This window comes from Heloderma suspectum, chromosome 1 (genome assembly GCF_057233095.1).
Source record: "Heloderma suspectum isolate Gila_16-S chromosome 1, 16-S_ref, whole genome shotgun sequence".
Lineage (NCBI taxonomy): Eukaryota > Metazoa > Chordata > Lepidosauria > Squamata > Helodermatidae > Heloderma > Heloderma suspectum.
Window position 1 is genome coordinate 343,917,420 of NC_139458.1, and position 19,062 is coordinate 343,936,481.

At 40.5% G+C, this 19,062-nt stretch overlaps 1 protein-coding gene across 11 annotated transcripts in view; it reads left to right on the forward strand.

The window, feature by feature from the left end:
- The window catches only part of UTRN (utrophin), a 507,208-nt gene that overhangs the window by 212,835 nt on the left and 275,311 nt on the right, over window positions 1-19,062 (forward strand). For all 11 annotated transcript variants that reach the window (XM_084827754.1, XM_084827752.1, XM_084827759.1 and 8 more), the window contains 5 exons: window positions 23-107; window positions 985-1,199; window positions 3,117-3,234; window positions 8,013-8,218; window positions 11,874-12,028. In XM_084827754.1, the coding sequence (XP_084683880.1) occupies window positions 23-107; window positions 985-1,199; window positions 3,117-3,234; window positions 8,013-8,218; window positions 11,874-12,028 (779 nt within the window). The remainder of the gene's footprint in view (window positions 1-22; window positions 108-984; window positions 1,200-3,116; window positions 3,235-8,012; window positions 8,219-11,873; window positions 12,029-19,062) is intronic.

Here is a 19,062-nt window from a genome sequence, read left to right on the forward strand (position 1 = left end):
AAAGGTTTTCCTCCCATATTAGGTGTTCAGAGAAGCACCCAACAGAGTGAGAGAACTAGAGGCATACGTTCATCAGCTTCGTCTTCTTCCACAAACAAAGCCTTCTGGTGAGATCTGAGCAGAAAATGTGTTTCTCTGGGGGAGATGTTGGATATTTTTGTCATCTTATTAAATCTTAGGTCTTGGATAAAGAGCAAATGCATTATAAACATTTCTTTGATCTTGAAGGGAAGGGATGGTTAAGCTGCTGTTTCAGTTAAAGGGCTTGATACTGAGAAATTAAGACCATATGTCTAAATGTATTTTTTTTAATAGGCTTGTGATAACAAAAGAAAATATCTTTGCAGAGTTCAAAATGAACAAAAAATCATTCCTATCATGTTATCCGTCTTTTGAAGATCTGCATTGATGTATTCTTCCGTTTGTATGATTCAGAGGACCAACAGCTAATGCCTGTATATGACTCAGTGGCATTTCTTTGGCTGCTAGTGAATGTTTGAATTTGTTCTTCCTGGAACTTACTCGGACTGTAAACTAGGATCAGCAGCAGGTTGTGACTTTTCCTTTCAGTGACAGGTTAACAATGTCTAGGTTTTGCCCACTCAGTATTTGAATGGTCCTAAACTGATTAGGTATGGGGGTCAGAAAGTGAATTTCTCACACCTCACCGAACCTGCCAAAGCTGAAGTTGCCATTGACATTTTGTGACGACAGTCTTTCTGCACTATTCCGGACCAGGAGAACAATCATCCGCATGATGATTTGCTGGGTATATGAGCAATTGGAAGTGCTTGTTTTAAGAATGTTAGACCTGCAGGAGGGGAAAGTTTTAAACCATTTGGATAAGGATGGTGAAAGATACAGAGCATATTCTTAGAACTGCAAGAAGGGACTTCTTGTTCCTTGTTTTTCCATCTGCAAAAAAATTCTAGTACGTACTAAGTCTAAGTTGACATACTAAGTGAATTATGCGGTATTGTTTAGGTTACCCTGCTCTCCAAAAGATGGTGCTAGTGTCTTCTGCCTCTGAAGACGTTGATCAAACTCCGCAGGCTTTGGAAATCTCTGCACCTGCTGATCTAGATAAAACTACAACAGAGCTGGCTGACTGGTTGGCATTGATCGATCAGATGCTGAAGTCCAACATAGTTACTGTGGGAACTGCTGAAGAAATCAATCGGACCATTGCACGCATGAAAGTATGTGGTGTCATGAACCATCGTTGTTTGGTAGTCCTGAAAACATTTGCCAATGTCCCTTCATTCTGTTTTGTGGAAAGAGAGGAGATCCTCTTGAAGTTAATATAATAATGTTTGATTGAAAATAAATGTCATTTTCAAAGAAGAATCTGGCTCATTTTGAAATGAGTCATGCCTTTGTGACTGTTACAAGTGAATGCTCACAAAGGCCTGAGGGCTTTGCGTGTGTTTTATCAGACTTGTGCGAAGTATTCTGTTCCTTTTGTTGCCTGAGTGCTCCCCCTTTAAAAACACCCCCCCCCCAATGTCTTGGAGCAGGAGGAGGGCAGCTCAGAGGCAGTCATGCTCAGAGCACACTTTTCTCAACTTGTAACCTGAAACCATCCCCCAGCAGGAGAAGGATGCTCTGTGCATAATTTCCACTGGGGCTTGTCCACTCTGCTGTGGCCTGGGAGCTCCAAAGGAACTGCCTCCCTCCTTCCCTAATTAAGTTGCTGAAGACCCTTGAGGCAGGAGAAGGGTGAAGTGCCAGAGGTGGCTCACAGGATCAGGGTGAGCACAGGCTTGCTCAACGAGTGGGATGAGCAGGCTGTTTGCCCTGATCTTGCTCTTTTATCTGTGATGCTCCCATTTGTGATCATGCTTCATCAAATGCTCGAGATATTTGTAACTTCTTTTTGAGCACCATATTTTTGAAACTGTTCAGCATTCAGTGGCTAAGTCCTATAGTCCAATGTCTTTATGCATTCCAGACCCTTACTATTTAAAGCTAAGAGTAATGTTCTAGGTGTACATTTATAAGTGCATGATGTTCTGCTATGTCTAGCACAAGACATACAGCACATGTTACTAGAACAAGTTCACCTTTCCTGAAACATTATCATTATCTACAAATAGTTGTAGTGAATTCAACCTAAAATAACGAAATTTAATTAACATAGGTTAATTGCCTTGCCCAATAACAGTTAATCATTGAGGTCCAGCCCTAGGCATCCTGTGATTGAATTTAAAGAGGGAGGTGAATATCTACATTGGCATTTAAAATTGTGCTGGCAGAAGTTAGAGAAGTGTTTACGCATATTTATGTTGACATTTGCTTTGCTTCTGATATTAGCAGCATTAGAAAGTGGAGGCAATCAGTAACTAATAGCTTCAGGGTAGAGGTGTGTGTGTTTAACAGAGCAATGGACAAATTAATTGCTTAACACTTTGTTGCAATAATATATGCAATGAGATTCCATGGGACTGATCTCAGAGGTTCTTTCAGTTGCCAGTGTTTGGACACACAACTTGTTATGGATTTAATGGCTCAGTATGGGGATTTCTCTCTCAGCTATTTGCCATTGAAAAAGAGGCTTTATATGATTGCAGTCATGCAGGTATAGCTGTAATTTTCTTCCCAAACAGAAATGGAACTATTTACAAGTGTTTAGATTCTTGCTAATTAAAACAGGAGTTAATTGTATAGTGTTTAAAGTCCTGATTACCAAAACATGTATTTTATAAAAAATCCAGAAAAAAGTCCTTAGAACAAAGAAATATAGGTAAGATGTCTTGATATCCTAGGGAGAGATCACAGGAAACATGAACATCTGAAGGCCAGTGTAACAATATGCATTTCACCAGCTTGTTTCCACATGCACTCATGTTATGCATTTTCAGATTAAGTAATGTTTTACTTAATGTTTTAAGATAGTGTGGAATTGTAACAGGTGATTAAGCCCTTATCGAATGTGTTGATCACATGTTTAGCCTGGTTATACAGTATGTTCTGAAGTAATAAGAATATTTCTACATTTAAAGTAGTTTTATAATATATTGCTTAAGAAACTGTTACCTAAATGTTGATGTTCTTATTTTTTTCTGTTTTAATCCTCACCCACACTGGTAACACATTTTAATCCTGCCTCTTTACAGATAACAAAAGAAGATTTAGAACATCGGCATCCTCAGCTGGATTCTGTTTTTACCTTGGCTCAAAATTTGAAAAACAAAACATCAAGTTCTGACATTAGGACGGCAATCACAGAAAAACGTATGTTTGTTTCTGTTGGAGGGAAGTGTGGGTAGATAGGCATGAAAGTAATTCTACAATAGATATGGTAGAATGGCCAATTTGTGATTTACTAATTAATGCCTACTGAATGGGGGCAGAGCTTGTATGGGCCTGGATGGAGCACGGCAGAATATGGCAGCTCATGGAGATGGAGCTAGGGTAGATCCTCATGGGTCAAAGGAAGGAACCCGGGTGAGGTCCAATAGCAAAATGTCTTATTACGTGGTGTTTGACATCTGCTGACTTCTTAGACCCCAGTGCTATGTACAAAAAGTCCAAGTTGCATCAGGAAAAGCACAGAAGAAAGGATTTTGTCCACAAGCAGAACCTTTGGTTGAAGAATGGGTGCTCAGCAGATAGGAAGGGGGGCAGGGAGACAAGTGGATTCATTGAACAGATGGGTACTTGACTGGTTGTGTTTTGGTACTAGTGGAAGGTCACACAAGAACACAGAACTCTCCATAGCCAATTAATAACGTGCTGTTCTCTTGGCTGTGTTAGGACAGAATGTGGGGGAGTTTTTGTTTCTGTGTGTCCAAGAGATCCTTAGTTTGAGGCACAGAGGGCCAGAATACTCTGTTGTCATATGAATAGAGGTTGGTGATTGGCCCTGCAGCCACCTCTTGTTCTGCCCTTGCCAGCCAGCTGGTATAGACAAATTGGAGACCTGGGAGACAAGTGTGTGGGGGCAAAATAGGGGTGTGCTAATACATTCTGGTAACATAGGGATGTACGAAAGTCACTTACCTTTTTACGAAATTGATTCGAGGTGGGGGAGGAGGCGCTCCATCCCTCCCCCTGAAATTCTGGCTGGGGGGGGAGGCGCTCCCCCCCTCCCCCCCGAAATTCTGGCCGAGGGGGGAGGCGCTCCGTCCCTCCCCCCCGAAATTCTGGCTGGGGGGGAGGCGCTTCGTCCCTCCCGCCCGAATCCTGGTCGGCTGGGTCCGCAAATGGCAGCATTTGCCTGCAGTCAGCTGTGATAGGCTACGTAAATGTTTAAGTAGCCTATCATGGCTGATTTAAAAGAAGAAAAAACACGCGCGTACGCAAATGGCGGTGCCCATGGGCGCCGCCATTTGCGTTCCTTATTTTGACACGTCTTAGTCTACGTAAACATTTACGTAGACTAAGACAGCGAAAATAAGGGGAACGCAAATAGCGTAGCATCTACGCTATTTGCATTCCCCTTATTTTCGCTGTCTTAGTCTACGTAAATGTTTACGTAGACTAAGACGTGTCAAAATAAGGAACGCAAATGGCGGCGCCCATAGGCGCCGCCATTTGCGTACGCGCGTTTTTTTCTTTTTCTTTTAAATCAGCCGTGATAGGCTACGTAAACATTTACGTAGCCTATCACGTTTTTTTTTTTACTGGAAATGGCGGCGGTGGCAGCCGGTCGGAAGACCTGCTGCTGCCGAACCGCTGCCGGAGCCACCGCCGCCAGGAAGATTCGCCCAAGATATGTCCCGTCCCGGGGGGGGCGGCGGGGGGTGCAGACCGTTTTGCCACCGATTTCGGGGGGCCGAATGCGCTGGCATTCGGCCTCCCCGAGATTCGTGGCGAAATTCTCTGACATCCCTAGGTAACACGACAGATGTAAAACAGTTAAGGGAGGAATCTGCACGCCCGAAGGAAGGGTTCATGATTGTGTAGCCTGCTCCTGATCTCTTAACCATGAGAGTCACAAAGGTCTTTTTTAGCTTGGAATCACTGGGTGGCTTTGGGCAAATTACTCTCTTACCTTCAGTTCTCTATACATGAGACTGGAAATACATAAACAGGGAGTAGCATATTGGTTGTGGAAAAGGGAGGACTTGCATGGTAAATTGACTCTATATATCAGTAACAAATAATAATCTCTACATGACTCTGTGAAGGTGTTCTACTTTTCCCCATCCAGTTAATAAATCAGGCAAAGAAGAATCTCTCAAGAATGGGTGGGAAAGACTGGCACGGTTCAGTCTTAGGGTCATAAAATCATTTAGGGAGCAATCCTATCGGGATGGGCGGCCACCTCTGAACTCGGAAGCAACTCCCTATCCGATGCAGGAGCGCAGAGAGGATCTTCTTCTCTGCGCTCCAGCCGCCCTGCATTCATGGCTAGATTTTGGCTGTCTAACCATGGCACTTTGGATTGGGTGGTGGGGAGGTGTCAGGAGCACCCTAGCGGCCTCTTTCAGTAGACTCCAATAGCCAACTCAAGACACAGACGAAAGGATTCTTTTCAAGGCTTTAATCCTTTTACAACTTAATGACTCTTTCAGATGCTAATCACCAGCGACTGAGCAGTGAACAGCAGACTAGCCTATGCTCCGGATAGGCAGTTGATCCCTGTTTGAAGGAGGGTTACTTGAAGACCCTGAACTTATGGGCTAGGGAGAGATCCTCCCTCTTTCCCTTGGGTCTACGGGAGGTGGCCGTTGCTTGCGCGCCAAATGGGCGCTACGCCTCCTTTCTGTGCCTTCCATCGCTCGTTGCTCCCTGCGTTGAGCGTCTAGCAAGCCCCCCTCCTGCACTTTCTCACTGCCAGGGTCACTGTCTCTCTCAGGAATGCCGGCAGGAGGAATCTCTGCCAGCTGCTGTGCCTTTGAGGGATGAGCTGGCTCCTCTCCCACGGATTGCTGTTCCTTCTCAGAATCAGAACTGCTCTGGGGTTCTATCGGCTCAGTTTCCACCCTGACAGGAGGCCAGATGACACGTAGGAAACATTGTACTGGCACTTCCACACTCCCCGCCCCTCCCCACCTTTGAGAACAACCTCTTTTGTCCCACTCCATGTTGCCTTTCCAAGCGTGGAGCCTGGGGACGATCTGCGCCACTTATGAGGGAGCAGGGAGGCGGTTTTCTGGGAACTGACCGGAAACTGAACAATCCTATGGCTGTCCAGCCTCCATCTAGCAGCCATCGGTTTGAGCACTTAACTGCTTAGTCAGATTTCTGAACAACAACAAAAAGGCTCTAGAAAGATACTTGTGGGTGGCAATCCTCAGAACCTTCACTCAGATCATGAGAATGGAATTTGACTACTTATTTTTCAGAAATGGTACCAGTATCTCATATCTATTTAAAACAAACTGAATATTTTTGATAAACATAAGCCTTGAACAATTGTGTACATTACCCTCTGCCTTGAGTGTTAGAGAAACTTTCATATCCAAGCATAAAAAGTATTTGATTATAATTATGGCAGGCATTTCGGATGCATGTGTGATTTCTCACTAAATTGTCAATTTGTGTGTGAGCACACAGCACAAACTGAACACATACATATGCATATGTAACTCATGATTATACTAATCCTGTTGTGTATGTGTTTGATCTCTCTCTCTCTCTCTCTCCCTGCTTTATGCTGATACTAAATATTTAATAGTCTTCAGTGGTAAAGATTACTTACTAAGCTGTAGAACTTGGATTCTTAATGCTCAGAAAAAATTGAAGTAAGAAGCAAAAGCTTGACACAAACAATATATACAGCTAACACCGTGGCACAATATAATCTTTACTATTATTCACATTTGCTCATGAAAATTGTGGAACTTCCACATGATTTAAGTGAAAGTTAATTCACATGTAGTTCAATACACTTTGATTTCTGTTAGAAAAAAATCTGAAAATGGGCCATTTTCACATTCTTCCTTAAAACCAGGGACTCACAGTATACTCCAACATGGTAAAGATGTTTCCCCACCATCACAAAATTCAAATTTCATATATATGTGGTCCAAGGCACCCTGATTGTTCTGTCTGAAAATGGGACATTTGTACATGTCTTCTTCTAAAAGGTACATAAGGTCTACTCCAAATGGTTGAGGTATTTACACACCAGCTAGAATCCTGAAATTGATGTATACCTGGCTGAAGACAACCTGATTACTAAAAACATGTCTGGAAGTTTGATATGTCACAGTTTAATGCTCAAAACCTGAGGCCCAAAATTCTCAGGTCACATAATAGAAACCAGCTTCAAGAAAAGCAATCTATGCATGGGACAGTATGTTGGGCCATGGGATGTCCATTGACTCTTTACATACTTGAACCAACTTGGGCTTGGTGGAGATGGGACTTCCAGTGGCAGTTGGAACATATGTCTATGCTTATTGTGTGTGTGTGAGAGAGAGACAGACAGACAGACTACAATTATTCTAATTGAGTAGCATGTAGCTGTGGCTTGTGGCTTTTTTTACACTACTGTAAATGCACAAAGCCCCAACTTTGGATCTGGACCATTGTGCTCTGGGAGGATTAAATCTCCCCCTCACTACTTTTCATTAAATCCCTCCCCCCGTCCAGGCGGGGTTAAAAAAGAGAAAAGACGTTTTCATTGGCATCAATGGATACTATTCTCTCCCCCTCATGGGGGGGAGGGCGAATTCAGGAAAAAACAATGTGTGTGTATGTTGGGCGGGGGGAGGTTTAAGTCTCCCCTCCTGGAGCACAGTGGTCACAACCTGGATTGGGGCCACGCACACTTATGCTATAGTTAAAAAGAGAAACACGTCTCGGCTACATACTAACTGTAATATGTAGCTCAAAGAGAATAAATCAAAGGGAATACATGCGTTAAGATGCACTGCTTCCTATGTTAAGATGAACAGGGAAGGGTATAAGAGGTGTTGTATATAACAGCATATCCAAGACTCAAAGTTGGCTTGAGTACTTCTTGAATGGCTGCTTTGGGTGACAGTAAGATTGATGATGATCCAGTATCCACAAAATGCTTGTGAATGGTTTATATGTTACTATTTTGTCTTTTTCAGTGGAGAAAGTGAAGAACCAATGGGATACTACTCAGCATGGGGTGGAAGTACGTCAACAGCAGTTAAGGCGCATGCTTTCTGACAGCATGATGTGGGATGATCAGAAGCAAGAAATGGAGAAGCTAATTGGACAGTATGAGATCCATCTGCATGCCCTTTTGCAGTCTCCTAAAGACAAGCTTACCAAGCAGATTTCTGAAAACAAAGTGAGTTCAAAATGCTTTCAGATTTGACTTTTAGAATGTCAGTTCATGAGTCCAGTTAAACTTCTTGCTCCTGCATCAGAGCTGATTCTTTTAAAGAAACAGGATGTATTCTAAGCCCTTTTGGTACCCTTACAAATTGCAAGTGGTAATTGAATATTGCTTCACCTAAAATCTCTCTGCTTATAGACAATTATCTCTTTTGGGGAAAGACTAGGCTAAAACCCTGTTCCCTGTAGTGCTAGCTTTCTGTGGGTGGGGTGTTCTTGATGCTGGAGCATTTAGTCCTACAATCTCTCAGCTGCATTTTGAAGTTTTACCTCAGAAGAAAGGGTTATCATTTTTTCTGAACGTGTTTATCAGCCTTCATTCCCTTATTCTCAAAAAGGTAACTTCAGGAACAATTATCTTTCATTAAATGTCCCAAGTTTATTTGAAGAACGCAATTTTCATTCTTAGTCTACCAAATGTAAATTTTCAATTATCAAATGTACTTCTCCTTATTAGAATTCCTTGAAATCTTCTTAAAGGTTTGTATTTGTGCCATAAATGTGTTGCATCAATGTGTACTAAAATTTTACATCAAGAACTGAATGACTGTCAGGATTGTAGTATGCTCTGGAGAGCATTTCCTTCAAGTGTTTTAATTGAGGCAGGATGTTAGAACATACCATAACCTTTCATATTGTTGTATGCCAGGGGGCGCCACCACAAAATCCCTAATCAGTGGATCGCCACTTTGGCATCTGTCATGTCTATGGATCTTAGGCTATGTCTTATTCAGCAAAAACTTTTGTTCAGTGTGCATTGGACACTGCAGTGTCTCTTTTATAAGGGATTGTCTAATTTGGCTAATTGCTGACAGTGCAATATAGCTAATGCTTCTTTTAAACATAAGTTTGGGCAACTCCAGTAGTTGTTTCTTTTGGGAAGTTGGTTATTACACAGATAATGTTTGTACTGGAACAGTCGTTAACATACACTGATGTACGTGCTATTTTAAATTATTTATCTGCTTCATGGAAATCAACAAATGGTCAGTGTAAATGGATTCTCCATGCCTTTTTGACAGCTGAAAGACTGATATTAAAACACTGGAAGCAGAAACACTTACCTCCTATAATGCAAGGGATTGAGGACCTTACAACACCTCCAGTTTTTGAATGGGTGGCGTATAGATGCCACCTTCAAATAAATAAGTGGATATTCCGTCCACTTTTTGTTGAAGCCTATGTATAATTGCTAGAAAGTTGTGTGCATTTCAGATGTATTCTTTGCTATCGATATATACAAATCCATGTACATATATTTAAAAAAGAATTTTTAAAAGTTTTGCGGTTGCCTGTGGGTGACACATTGGGGACCCCTTCATGGGCACCTTTGGAGGTGCCCACGGGCACCTCGTTGCGGACCCCTGTTGCATGCTGTTGGAGAGAGAAAGATGCACCATGTCAGAGGATTCTGTGAAACTAGTATTAAAGTTGAAAAACTGATGAATATTATTGTCAGCTGCTTTGGGCATCTCCTGTTGGATATGAAAAGCGGAATAGAAATCCCAAAGTAAAGTGTGTTGCTCATGTGCATGGTAATAGTGGATTAGTCTGTGCAGCTGGAAAACTTTGTTCTGTGGATTTCTTGATGTCTAAGTAAAACCCATTTCCAAAAAGGAGGCTGGGATCTTAAAGGAAGTTTTACGTCTCACTTAAAAAGCTCAGTTACGGGGAAATGAAAAACTTGGTCATTACTGAAATTATATAGTTTATAATGCAGACATAATTTTCTTCACTGAAATGGGTGGTTCCAAGTATTGGGCAACCATGTATTTTGCTCCTACGAACCTGCATTTCTTCATCTCCAATTCCAGGTTTATGTTCATTTCATGCATCTGTAGTAGTAGATTTTCTCAGAGAAAAATGGACCTTAAATATGCATAATAATTATACAACTAAAAATGTTGTATGTGTTCAATGTTACATGGAGAATAAAGAGCTGAGAATAATTTTTTTTTTCACTCTAGGGCTATATTTCATATATTCTCTCATTATAGATGACCATATATAACGGTTCACCTCTATTATGTATCTTCTTTATTTAGAAAACAAATGATTTCCACAATGTTGTTATAAAGTTTAATTTGATATCCAGATATGCTGCTGGCCCTTAATATTTTGACTGTAAGATAAAGTTTTGGTCTAAATAATTTCTTATGTTTAGTACAAAACTTGTGGTTTGATTTCCAGCTCCCCCCCCTCCCTTACTTTTCAGGTGGCACTAACTAAGATACATGTGCTTAGTTATCATAAGGTGCAGACATTTCTAGCACTCTCTCTCTCTCTTTAGTATTATTTGGGTATATTAGAAATTTTGCTTGTACAAAAGTAAGGCTGAAACCCTATACCTGTTTACCTAGAAGTAAGCTTCATTGAAATCAGTGGGGCTTATGCCTGAGTAGACAAGTACAGGATTGCATTGCAAGGCAAATATACTTTTGAAGCTGCAGTCCTATGCACTTTTACCAGGGAGTAAGTTCTGCTGAACAGAGTGGGCCTGACAGTTGAGTAAACATGCATAGGATTTGTTTATTTAAGCTTCCTTGGGAGGGATTTTACCCTTAAAGATAGCCCAGAAAATTATTTAAATAAATTGCTTGGTCAATTTGATAAATACGCCAAATAGTACAATGTTATAGGCTAATGAAGTTATAAATGATGTATTTATGTTGTTAAAACAGTAAAATAAGTAAATGCATATATTTCGCATTTTACCCACATTTCTGTGGTTTCACCACCACCCCTGTTGCCCCCCCCCCCCATTTATTTTATCTTTATTTTAAAAATATTAGACTGCCTTTATGGATAGAACCCTCTCAAGGTGGTGTACAGGATAAAAAAAGCATACAAAAGTATACAAATAAGCAATCAATAAATAAACAGTAAAATACTATAAATCACTATAAAAACAGATTAGACCAATAAAACCCGCAGCCCATAAATTAGGGAATGGGCAATGAAAACAGGTGGGTCTTCAGAGCCTTCCTGAGGATCTGCAGAGAAAGAGCCTGACGATGGAAGCTGATTCCAGAGGTGTGGGGCCACCACTGAGAAGGCCCTCTCCCTTGTACTCATCAGCCTAACTGCTCTTGGTGGCAAGCAAGCCAGAAAGGCCTCTGTTGATGACCTCAAAGTGCATGCAGGCTGGTAAGGGAGAAGGCCAACCTTCAACATCTCAAGACATTGTACATCTCTGATTCAGATTAAAACAGATTCTGCCTAGCAAGCAGGTGGCAGAGTTGCCACAGGGCAGCAACTCCAGCATTTCATCCCAACAGAACTAGAGGCATTAGGAGACAAGGGGATCACCTCCACTCACTTCCATTGCAAAGAATGGCAAAGGCCACCAGTGGAGTAGCCATTGGGTTGCCACTGTCCATTTTGATTAAGTTTGTAGATGGAATAAGGAATTGTGGAACAGATCCTCCTTCCTTTCTCCTGTTGTTTTTTTTTTTTTCGTTTCAGGTAATTTACAATGTTGGATTTAAATCAGAAAGTGTAGCCTAAACATGAGAGAAGATTCTTGGATTTCAGTTTTACTATGATGCTTTCATTACTTTCATATTTCTTTGCTTATGGATATTAAATAGTATGAATTTGTTTCTTAGATGTTAATACAAGAGCTAGATAAAGGAGATGCAAAGATGAGTTCATTCAATGATCTGTCCAATAAACTTCTTCAAGACTACAGTGGTGATGATACAAGAAAGGTGAAGGAAATTATGGATCATTTGAATACCTCATGGATTAACCTGAAACAAAGGTATGTGCAAACACATTTTGTGCTCCTCAAATATATCTATATAGAGCAGAGGTGGGCAATGTGTGGCCCTTGAGATGTTTTGGCCTACAACTCCTATCATAGCTCACTCTTGGCTATGCTGGCTAGGGCTGATGGGAGGTGTAAGCCAAAACAGCTGGAGGGCCACAAGTTGCCCACCCTGATATAGTGTGTGTGTGTGTGTGTGTGAGAGAGAGAGAGAGAGAGAGAGAAAGAGTGTGATGAGTCACACCCACACCCACATATATGTAGGAAGAGGGCAGTGCAGGGGGAAGGTAGAAAAAGATAGAAATATAGCTATATCACATATATTTAAAGTTTAATATAATCAGCGTGTAGATCCTTGTGTATGTGGGCTTTCTTACCATTGTAGCAAGTAAGTCTAAATGAAGAGGGGGCTTGAAACTCTCCCTGTGTGTAACAGAGACAAAACAAAGCTGACCAGCTTTCTGACTTTCATATTCGTCTCGGTGCAACCAAGTTTTTATAGTTCCTGAGATGTTTGTTTAGTGAATATGGACTCTTAGGAAGATGCATATATTTGGCAAATGCAACGGTTGTACCATTAAGTACTTCCCTAGCAAGCACGTCCAGAGATTGTACTGATTAAGAAGAGGGCAAAGGAGTAGTACATACTCTACCTTTTCCTGGCCCATGTTATGTAGACTCTTAAACTGGGAGAAGTACTTTCACAGATACTACGTGCTTCCTTTTTTATTTTTATGTCCAAAAGTGGTATTCCAAGGCCAGAGTAGTGGAGGGTATTGATCCTGTTCGGTGCCATTGTTTCACCCTGTCTGCTGCTGCTTTAGCACTATGTTTTTTAGAAAGAGCTGTAGACAGTATTGTCTTAATTACTGTGCCATTTTCTTAAGTAGAAAACAGAGTGAAGGTGCTATGCACAAAAAAACACCAGGAAGGAAAAGCTCCCGAAGCGCCAATGAGTTTGGTCTATAATAATTGTTCGTTCACTGTACAAATCTCTAAAATGTTCTGTTCATTTGCAGAGTGGAAGCAAATGCTTGTTTGCAGAGCATTTTAGAGATTTGTACAATGAACGAACAATTATTATAGACCAAACTCATTGGCACTGTGGGAGCTTTCCCATTGTCTTAAGTAGTCACATGGCTGATCCTAGCCAATCACAGATCATGTAGTAAATGCAATGATGCCACAGTGCTGTATTTCTAGTCAGATTTGTCTATATGTTGACCTCTTGGAATAGGGTGCACAAGCATTCCATTGCTTGCCCTGAAAGGAATCGAGCTTTTGTGAGTGTTCTGGTGCTTCCACTTTCCCCTCAACTTTTTGCCTCAAAAAGTTACTAGAATTTGATAATCAAACAAAAAGGCCATGGGGTATGCAACATAGTTGGATATCCCTAAGGGCTACATCCTTAATAAGCAAATAGCATTGTAAAAACAGACACTTGTATCATGGATGTACCTCCTCTCCCACATTGTTAATCCCCTCAAAGGAAGCCCTCTGCCTCTGTAGGGAGGCCTGGATTACACTTCAAGAAACTGCTCTGCTGCTTCTATTTTTAGCATTTCAAGCTACAGAAGCTCCCTTTCTGATCCTGAAAGGAACAGAGTTAATAACGTTTCCAATTTGAAAATAAACTTTTTGCTGTTCAGACACAATTTCCTCTTTGTGTAATAATATGTTTTCTGCCTCTAGCGATTGTTCTCTTTGTCACCTTGAACAATTTTACTTTAACCTGAAAAAGGTTTCCTCTAGAGATGTGCAGATGGTTTGATTGCATGTCTCCTTTTTCATGACTCTACAGATTCCATCAGTTCTGTCACTTTCATTGTGTTAAGGCTTGAGAATCTCTTATCTTTTCCTTCTCTGTGTCACCATTTTGGGGTTCTGTATATTAACTCTCTTTCCATTGGAGTATGATCTAGGAATTTCTGTATGAATTATAAAACATCCCAGGCTTGAAATGTATGTATTTCAAATCATCAGTCAAACAGCATATGCTTCACAGTGCCAGAGACTCCCAAATAAAATATAGTTGTACTCATCCTTAATTTACTCAATATTTCTTGCAAAATAATGATATTGCACCATTTTTAGAAGTAACTTAGCAGATAACGTTAGAGTAGTATATGACTAATTTGTTTTGGCATGAAGATTTGAAGGTTAAAAATCTGGCCAATTATTTTGAGGTGATTCAGCATGAAGGAATTTGTATTGGTGCTCATTGATGGGAACAGTGCACTTAAATTTATTTTGAATGAAGCCAAGCAATAGAATAGTCTTTGAAGACAAAAAGGAGCAACCAGCTTTAAAAAAGTAAAAATAAGCCTATGACGATTGGAGAGATCATACTATATCTTGAGAATGTAGTGCAGGAGAATACTGTTGTTTGAAAAGCATGCCTTTTTTCCAAATATCTCAAACCATAAGGAAGATTTAACATACAGGAAGTAGTCTATATGCTTGCATAATCAATACAGATGCATATCACAATCTATGCCCCAGATGTTAATCTAGGCCCTGGTGAATTGTCTGTAATTTATGATTCACATGGGGATATGCATCTGCATCCACTGCCATCAGTTGTTACATGTAGCAATTAGTCTGGGGCTAAAGCTGGGCTAGAGCCAGCGTTTCTGAATCCTTACTGAAGTCAGACTACTCTTGAAGCTAGTGTGGTGCACTAGAATAGTGTTATGTTTAAATGAGGTACCTGAGGAGTCAAATTGCTGTGCAGTTTTGAAACTTGCTGCATTGCCTTGGACAAGTCATTGCCCCACTTTGAACATTTAGCACTACAGGAACAAGCCTCTATGGTCATAGGAAGCATCGGCAAAAAATGGGTGCCCCGTCTTGTGTGAGTGGAAGTGCTTTGCACTAGTGCAAAATGGTAATTGGATACAGCTTTAGTTACTTTAGAGTATAATAAAGTAATTGATACATGGATCCCATATCCTTTTTTCCATCTAATTCTTCTCATGGTTCTCTTTTTCTTCGTTAGCTTACTACTGCATGGTGAGGGAAAAGGATTCTCTCCACCAGCCCTACCACATAATATAAAACATTAATTCCTAAGAGAGAGCTAACAATTACATACCACGGGAGTAAAGAAGTGCTGAAAATAATGAAGAACTTCAGCATCTTTTTAAAGCGAAGCTCCTTTGGCTTTAAAGAATTAAAAATGTGCCTGCTTGTTAAATTGATTCAGGCCACTTCTAAACCACTGGCATGAAAGACACTGCCCTCTCACATTTGAGATGCCGTATAAATGAGATGTGCTACATTGGGTAATAATTATTTATACTTCAGGGCTAGGACCGTGGTAATTTGTCAGTATCTCTGTAACACTGATGACTGCATTACATGCATGGTCCTTAGTCTAATGGACAGTTTTTTCCTGAGTTTTGTCTGGAATTGTTTTTAATACATTGCCAGTGTCCACTTCTGTAGTTTGGGGGAAAAATTAAAAGCTGAAGGAATTTTAAACTTGGCACCTCCTCATTAAGACAATAACCATTTATATTTTTATATTACACACGCACATATGTGAAAGACAGACTAACAACCGACACGTTTCAAAATATATTTAGTTCTAAGAGTTTTGGCCTCTGCCCTTATCAGTAGTTGTGATGTTAAAATGGATACCAAGAGTAGCAGTTTGCAATGCTGGGAGAGGAAAATTCCTAAGAAGAAAAAAAACCAGAGGCGTGAGTGGTAGAAAGCTTATGAATTACTGCAGGTAATGCAATGGGCTGATTTACATTGGTGCAATCCTGGGTTGCAAATACTTTGTTTAAGTGCTGCTTTAACTAGTAATTTACCTGCAGTTACCTTCAAGAAACTACTTCTTTTGAGAGCACAGTTAGCAACAAAACTTATTTCATTAGACAATCAGTTATATGCACTTCCTCTGAAGGAATTTATGTAACCAAGTATAAAAAAATGAATGTCACATGCAATATGTAGGAAAAATTACAACGGGCCTAAGAACAAGTTTCTGTAACCACAATTATGACTAAAAAACAAGAGCAGCCTGTTGCAAGACATTTTAACTCACCTGCACATAGTCTCTCAGACTTATAATTGCTTCCAAATGAACAAACAAAGGACACTTACATGCTTGACAGAAAGGAAAATGTCTGGATCTACAGACTCAGAACTCTTAACCTATATGGCCTTAACCTGGAGCACTATTCATAAGCTTTCTACCACTCACACCTCTGCTTTTTTTCTTTTTAGGAATTTTCATATCCCAGTGTTCCAGACTGCCACCTTTGGTATCCATTTAACATCACAGCTACTGATGAGGGCAGAAGCCAAAACCTTAGCATTAAATATATTTATTCTGTTGAAACTACTGTGTTGTTAGTCTACCTTCCTTATATATATATTTTTTTACTTGGACTGATTGTATCCATAGTAAATCCAGATACACCTCCCCCACTCTCTCTGTCTACACACACACCTCTAAAACCTATCAAAATTATTTTGCCTTTGCCTGGACCTTTTAGAGTTCTGTAAAACTGCAGCTAATATAATTGATGTTTATATTTCATTGATCCTTGAAATCCTTGTCATGATCTTTGATATTTATCCAAAAATGAATAGGCTTGGATGTCTTCTGTTACTCATACATGATTGAAGAATTGTTGTCTTTAAATTGGCTATGACTACCCAGGGAAGAGATCTTGGAGTCAAAGTGAAAAGCTAATTAGAGTGCTGTAGTACCGAAAATGGAATCTCCACATTTCCAGAAAGTATACTTCTGCTACCAGTTGCTGAGACAAAGTGAAGGTGGTTCTCTCCATGATGCTCTGGCTTAGAGGCACCTGGCTGGCCAATGTTTTGGACTAGATGGACCTTTGCTGTGACCCAGCAAGGCAGCTCTTACGTTCTTACATGTAGCACATAGGATCTTCTCTTCCTCATCAGTTTTACATTACCTGTCTTGGCAGAGTTTCTGTTGTTGTTGTTCAGTCGTTCAGTCGTGTCCGACTCTTCGTGACCCCATGGACCATAGCACGCCAGGCCTTCCTGTCCTGCGCTCTCTCCTGGAGTGTGCTCAAGTTCATATTCATTGCATCGGTGATGCTATCTAGCCATCTCATCCTCTGTCGTCCCCTTCTCCTTTTGCCTTCAGTCTTTCCCAGCATCAGGGTCTTTTCCAAGGAGTTTTCTCTTCGCATTAGGTGGCCAAAATATTTCAGCTTCACCTTCAGTATCTGTCCTTCCAATGAGCACTCAGGGTTGATTTCCTTTAGGATGGACTGATTTGACCTCCTTGCAGTCCAGGGGACTCGTAAGAGTCTTCTCCAGCACCACAGTTCGAAAGCATCAATTCTTCGGCACTCAGCCTTTCTTATAGTCCAGCTCTCACAGCCATACATTACTACTGGGAAAACCATAGCTTTGATTAGACAGACCTTTGTCGGCAAGGTGATGTCTCTGCTTCTTACTATGCTGTCTAGGTTTGCCATAGCTTTCCTCCCAAGGAGCAAGCGTCTTTTAATTTCATGGCTACAGTCACCGTCTGCGGTGATCTTGGAGCACAAGAAAGTAAAATCTGTCACTGCTTCCATTTCTTCCCCTTCTATATGCCAGGAAATGATGGGGCCGGATGCCATGATCTTAGTTTTTTTAATGTTGAGTTTCAAACCAGCTTTTGCACTCTCCTCTTTCACCCTCAACAAGAGGCTCTTGAGATCCTCTTCGCTTTCTGCCATTAAGAGTTTCTGATCCAAGCCCAAAAATGAACGTTTTTTTGCAGCACAATCCTAAGCATGTTGACTTAGAGAGAAGTCCTTCTGAATTCAGTGGGATTTATTCTTAGGTAAATATGCATATGACTGCATCCTTGCTGTACTTTATAACACAGAAGGCAATAACACAAGAATGAGTTTAACTTGTTTTAAGTTACTGAGCAAAGCCTGCTTCATTTATTTGTTACACGCAAACTTCTTGGTAGTACTCGTGCAGATAGCAATTCCTGGCATTTGTTGAATGGAATGTTTTTTGGCCTTAACAGGAGCGCTATAATAGGATTAAGGGTGATAAGCCATTAAATACGTGCCAAATGGCAGCTACTTTTTAAAAAATAGATCTTAACCATTTGTTTTAAACAGATACTTGAAATATGATATATTCACTGCTTATTTGTGTCTCAAAAATACATTGCACACAATCCATGCTATTTACGATTTTGCAGTTTGGCATTTGCTTGCTGTAGATTCTTTGCAGGAAATTGTTTGTTTTGAAATATGGATTTGGCATTTCTTTCTTAGGGTGCCAATAAAACAATCTACGAAAATTATGTTTTCTGAGTTGATCATGGTGCATGAGACTGTGTCATTTTGGAAAGACCTTGTCAGCCAAGGTCAAAAGAGCTGCAAATTTTTAAGCAATGTTTAGGCAAGTCAAAGTCTGGGTGTTAGGGTGGCCATTATACATTGCCAAAAAAGAGGAAAACATATCAAGAAAGAGAACAAAAAAGGATACAGATTTTCACGTGCTAATTTATATGTACAGATGGTAATATAGAAATCATTACCATAATTTAAATAGAAATAAAATACATCTCACTGTAGTGCAGAAGGTTGACCTGTGTGCCTGCTCAGACTGCCATCCAGGTGCTCTGTTGATGAGCAGATTCAAGGTCCCTTCTTATGGTTCTTGATCTTCAAACTGGACTTGAACTAAATAGCCCTTTAAAAAGAGGACAGCAACAAATAAAGGACTGCTCTCTGACAGCCCTTCAAATAGAGGACTGTCCTCTGTAATGTAGGGCACATGGACACCCTATCCAGGAAACAAGTGTAATACAAAATAAACAAAGATATAAATTACCCTTATCATTTGTGGGTGGTTACCATTTCCCAAGTAAGTGATAAAATAAAGAACATCTGTTCCACTTTTTTTTTTTTTTTTACGGAATTGTGGTTTGGACTGTCTGTGCCACTTTAGGGAGTAGTTTCCATTCACTGTGAAAAGCTGTTTGCTTGATTCCTTACATTCTCCTGAAAGTGTGCAGTTAA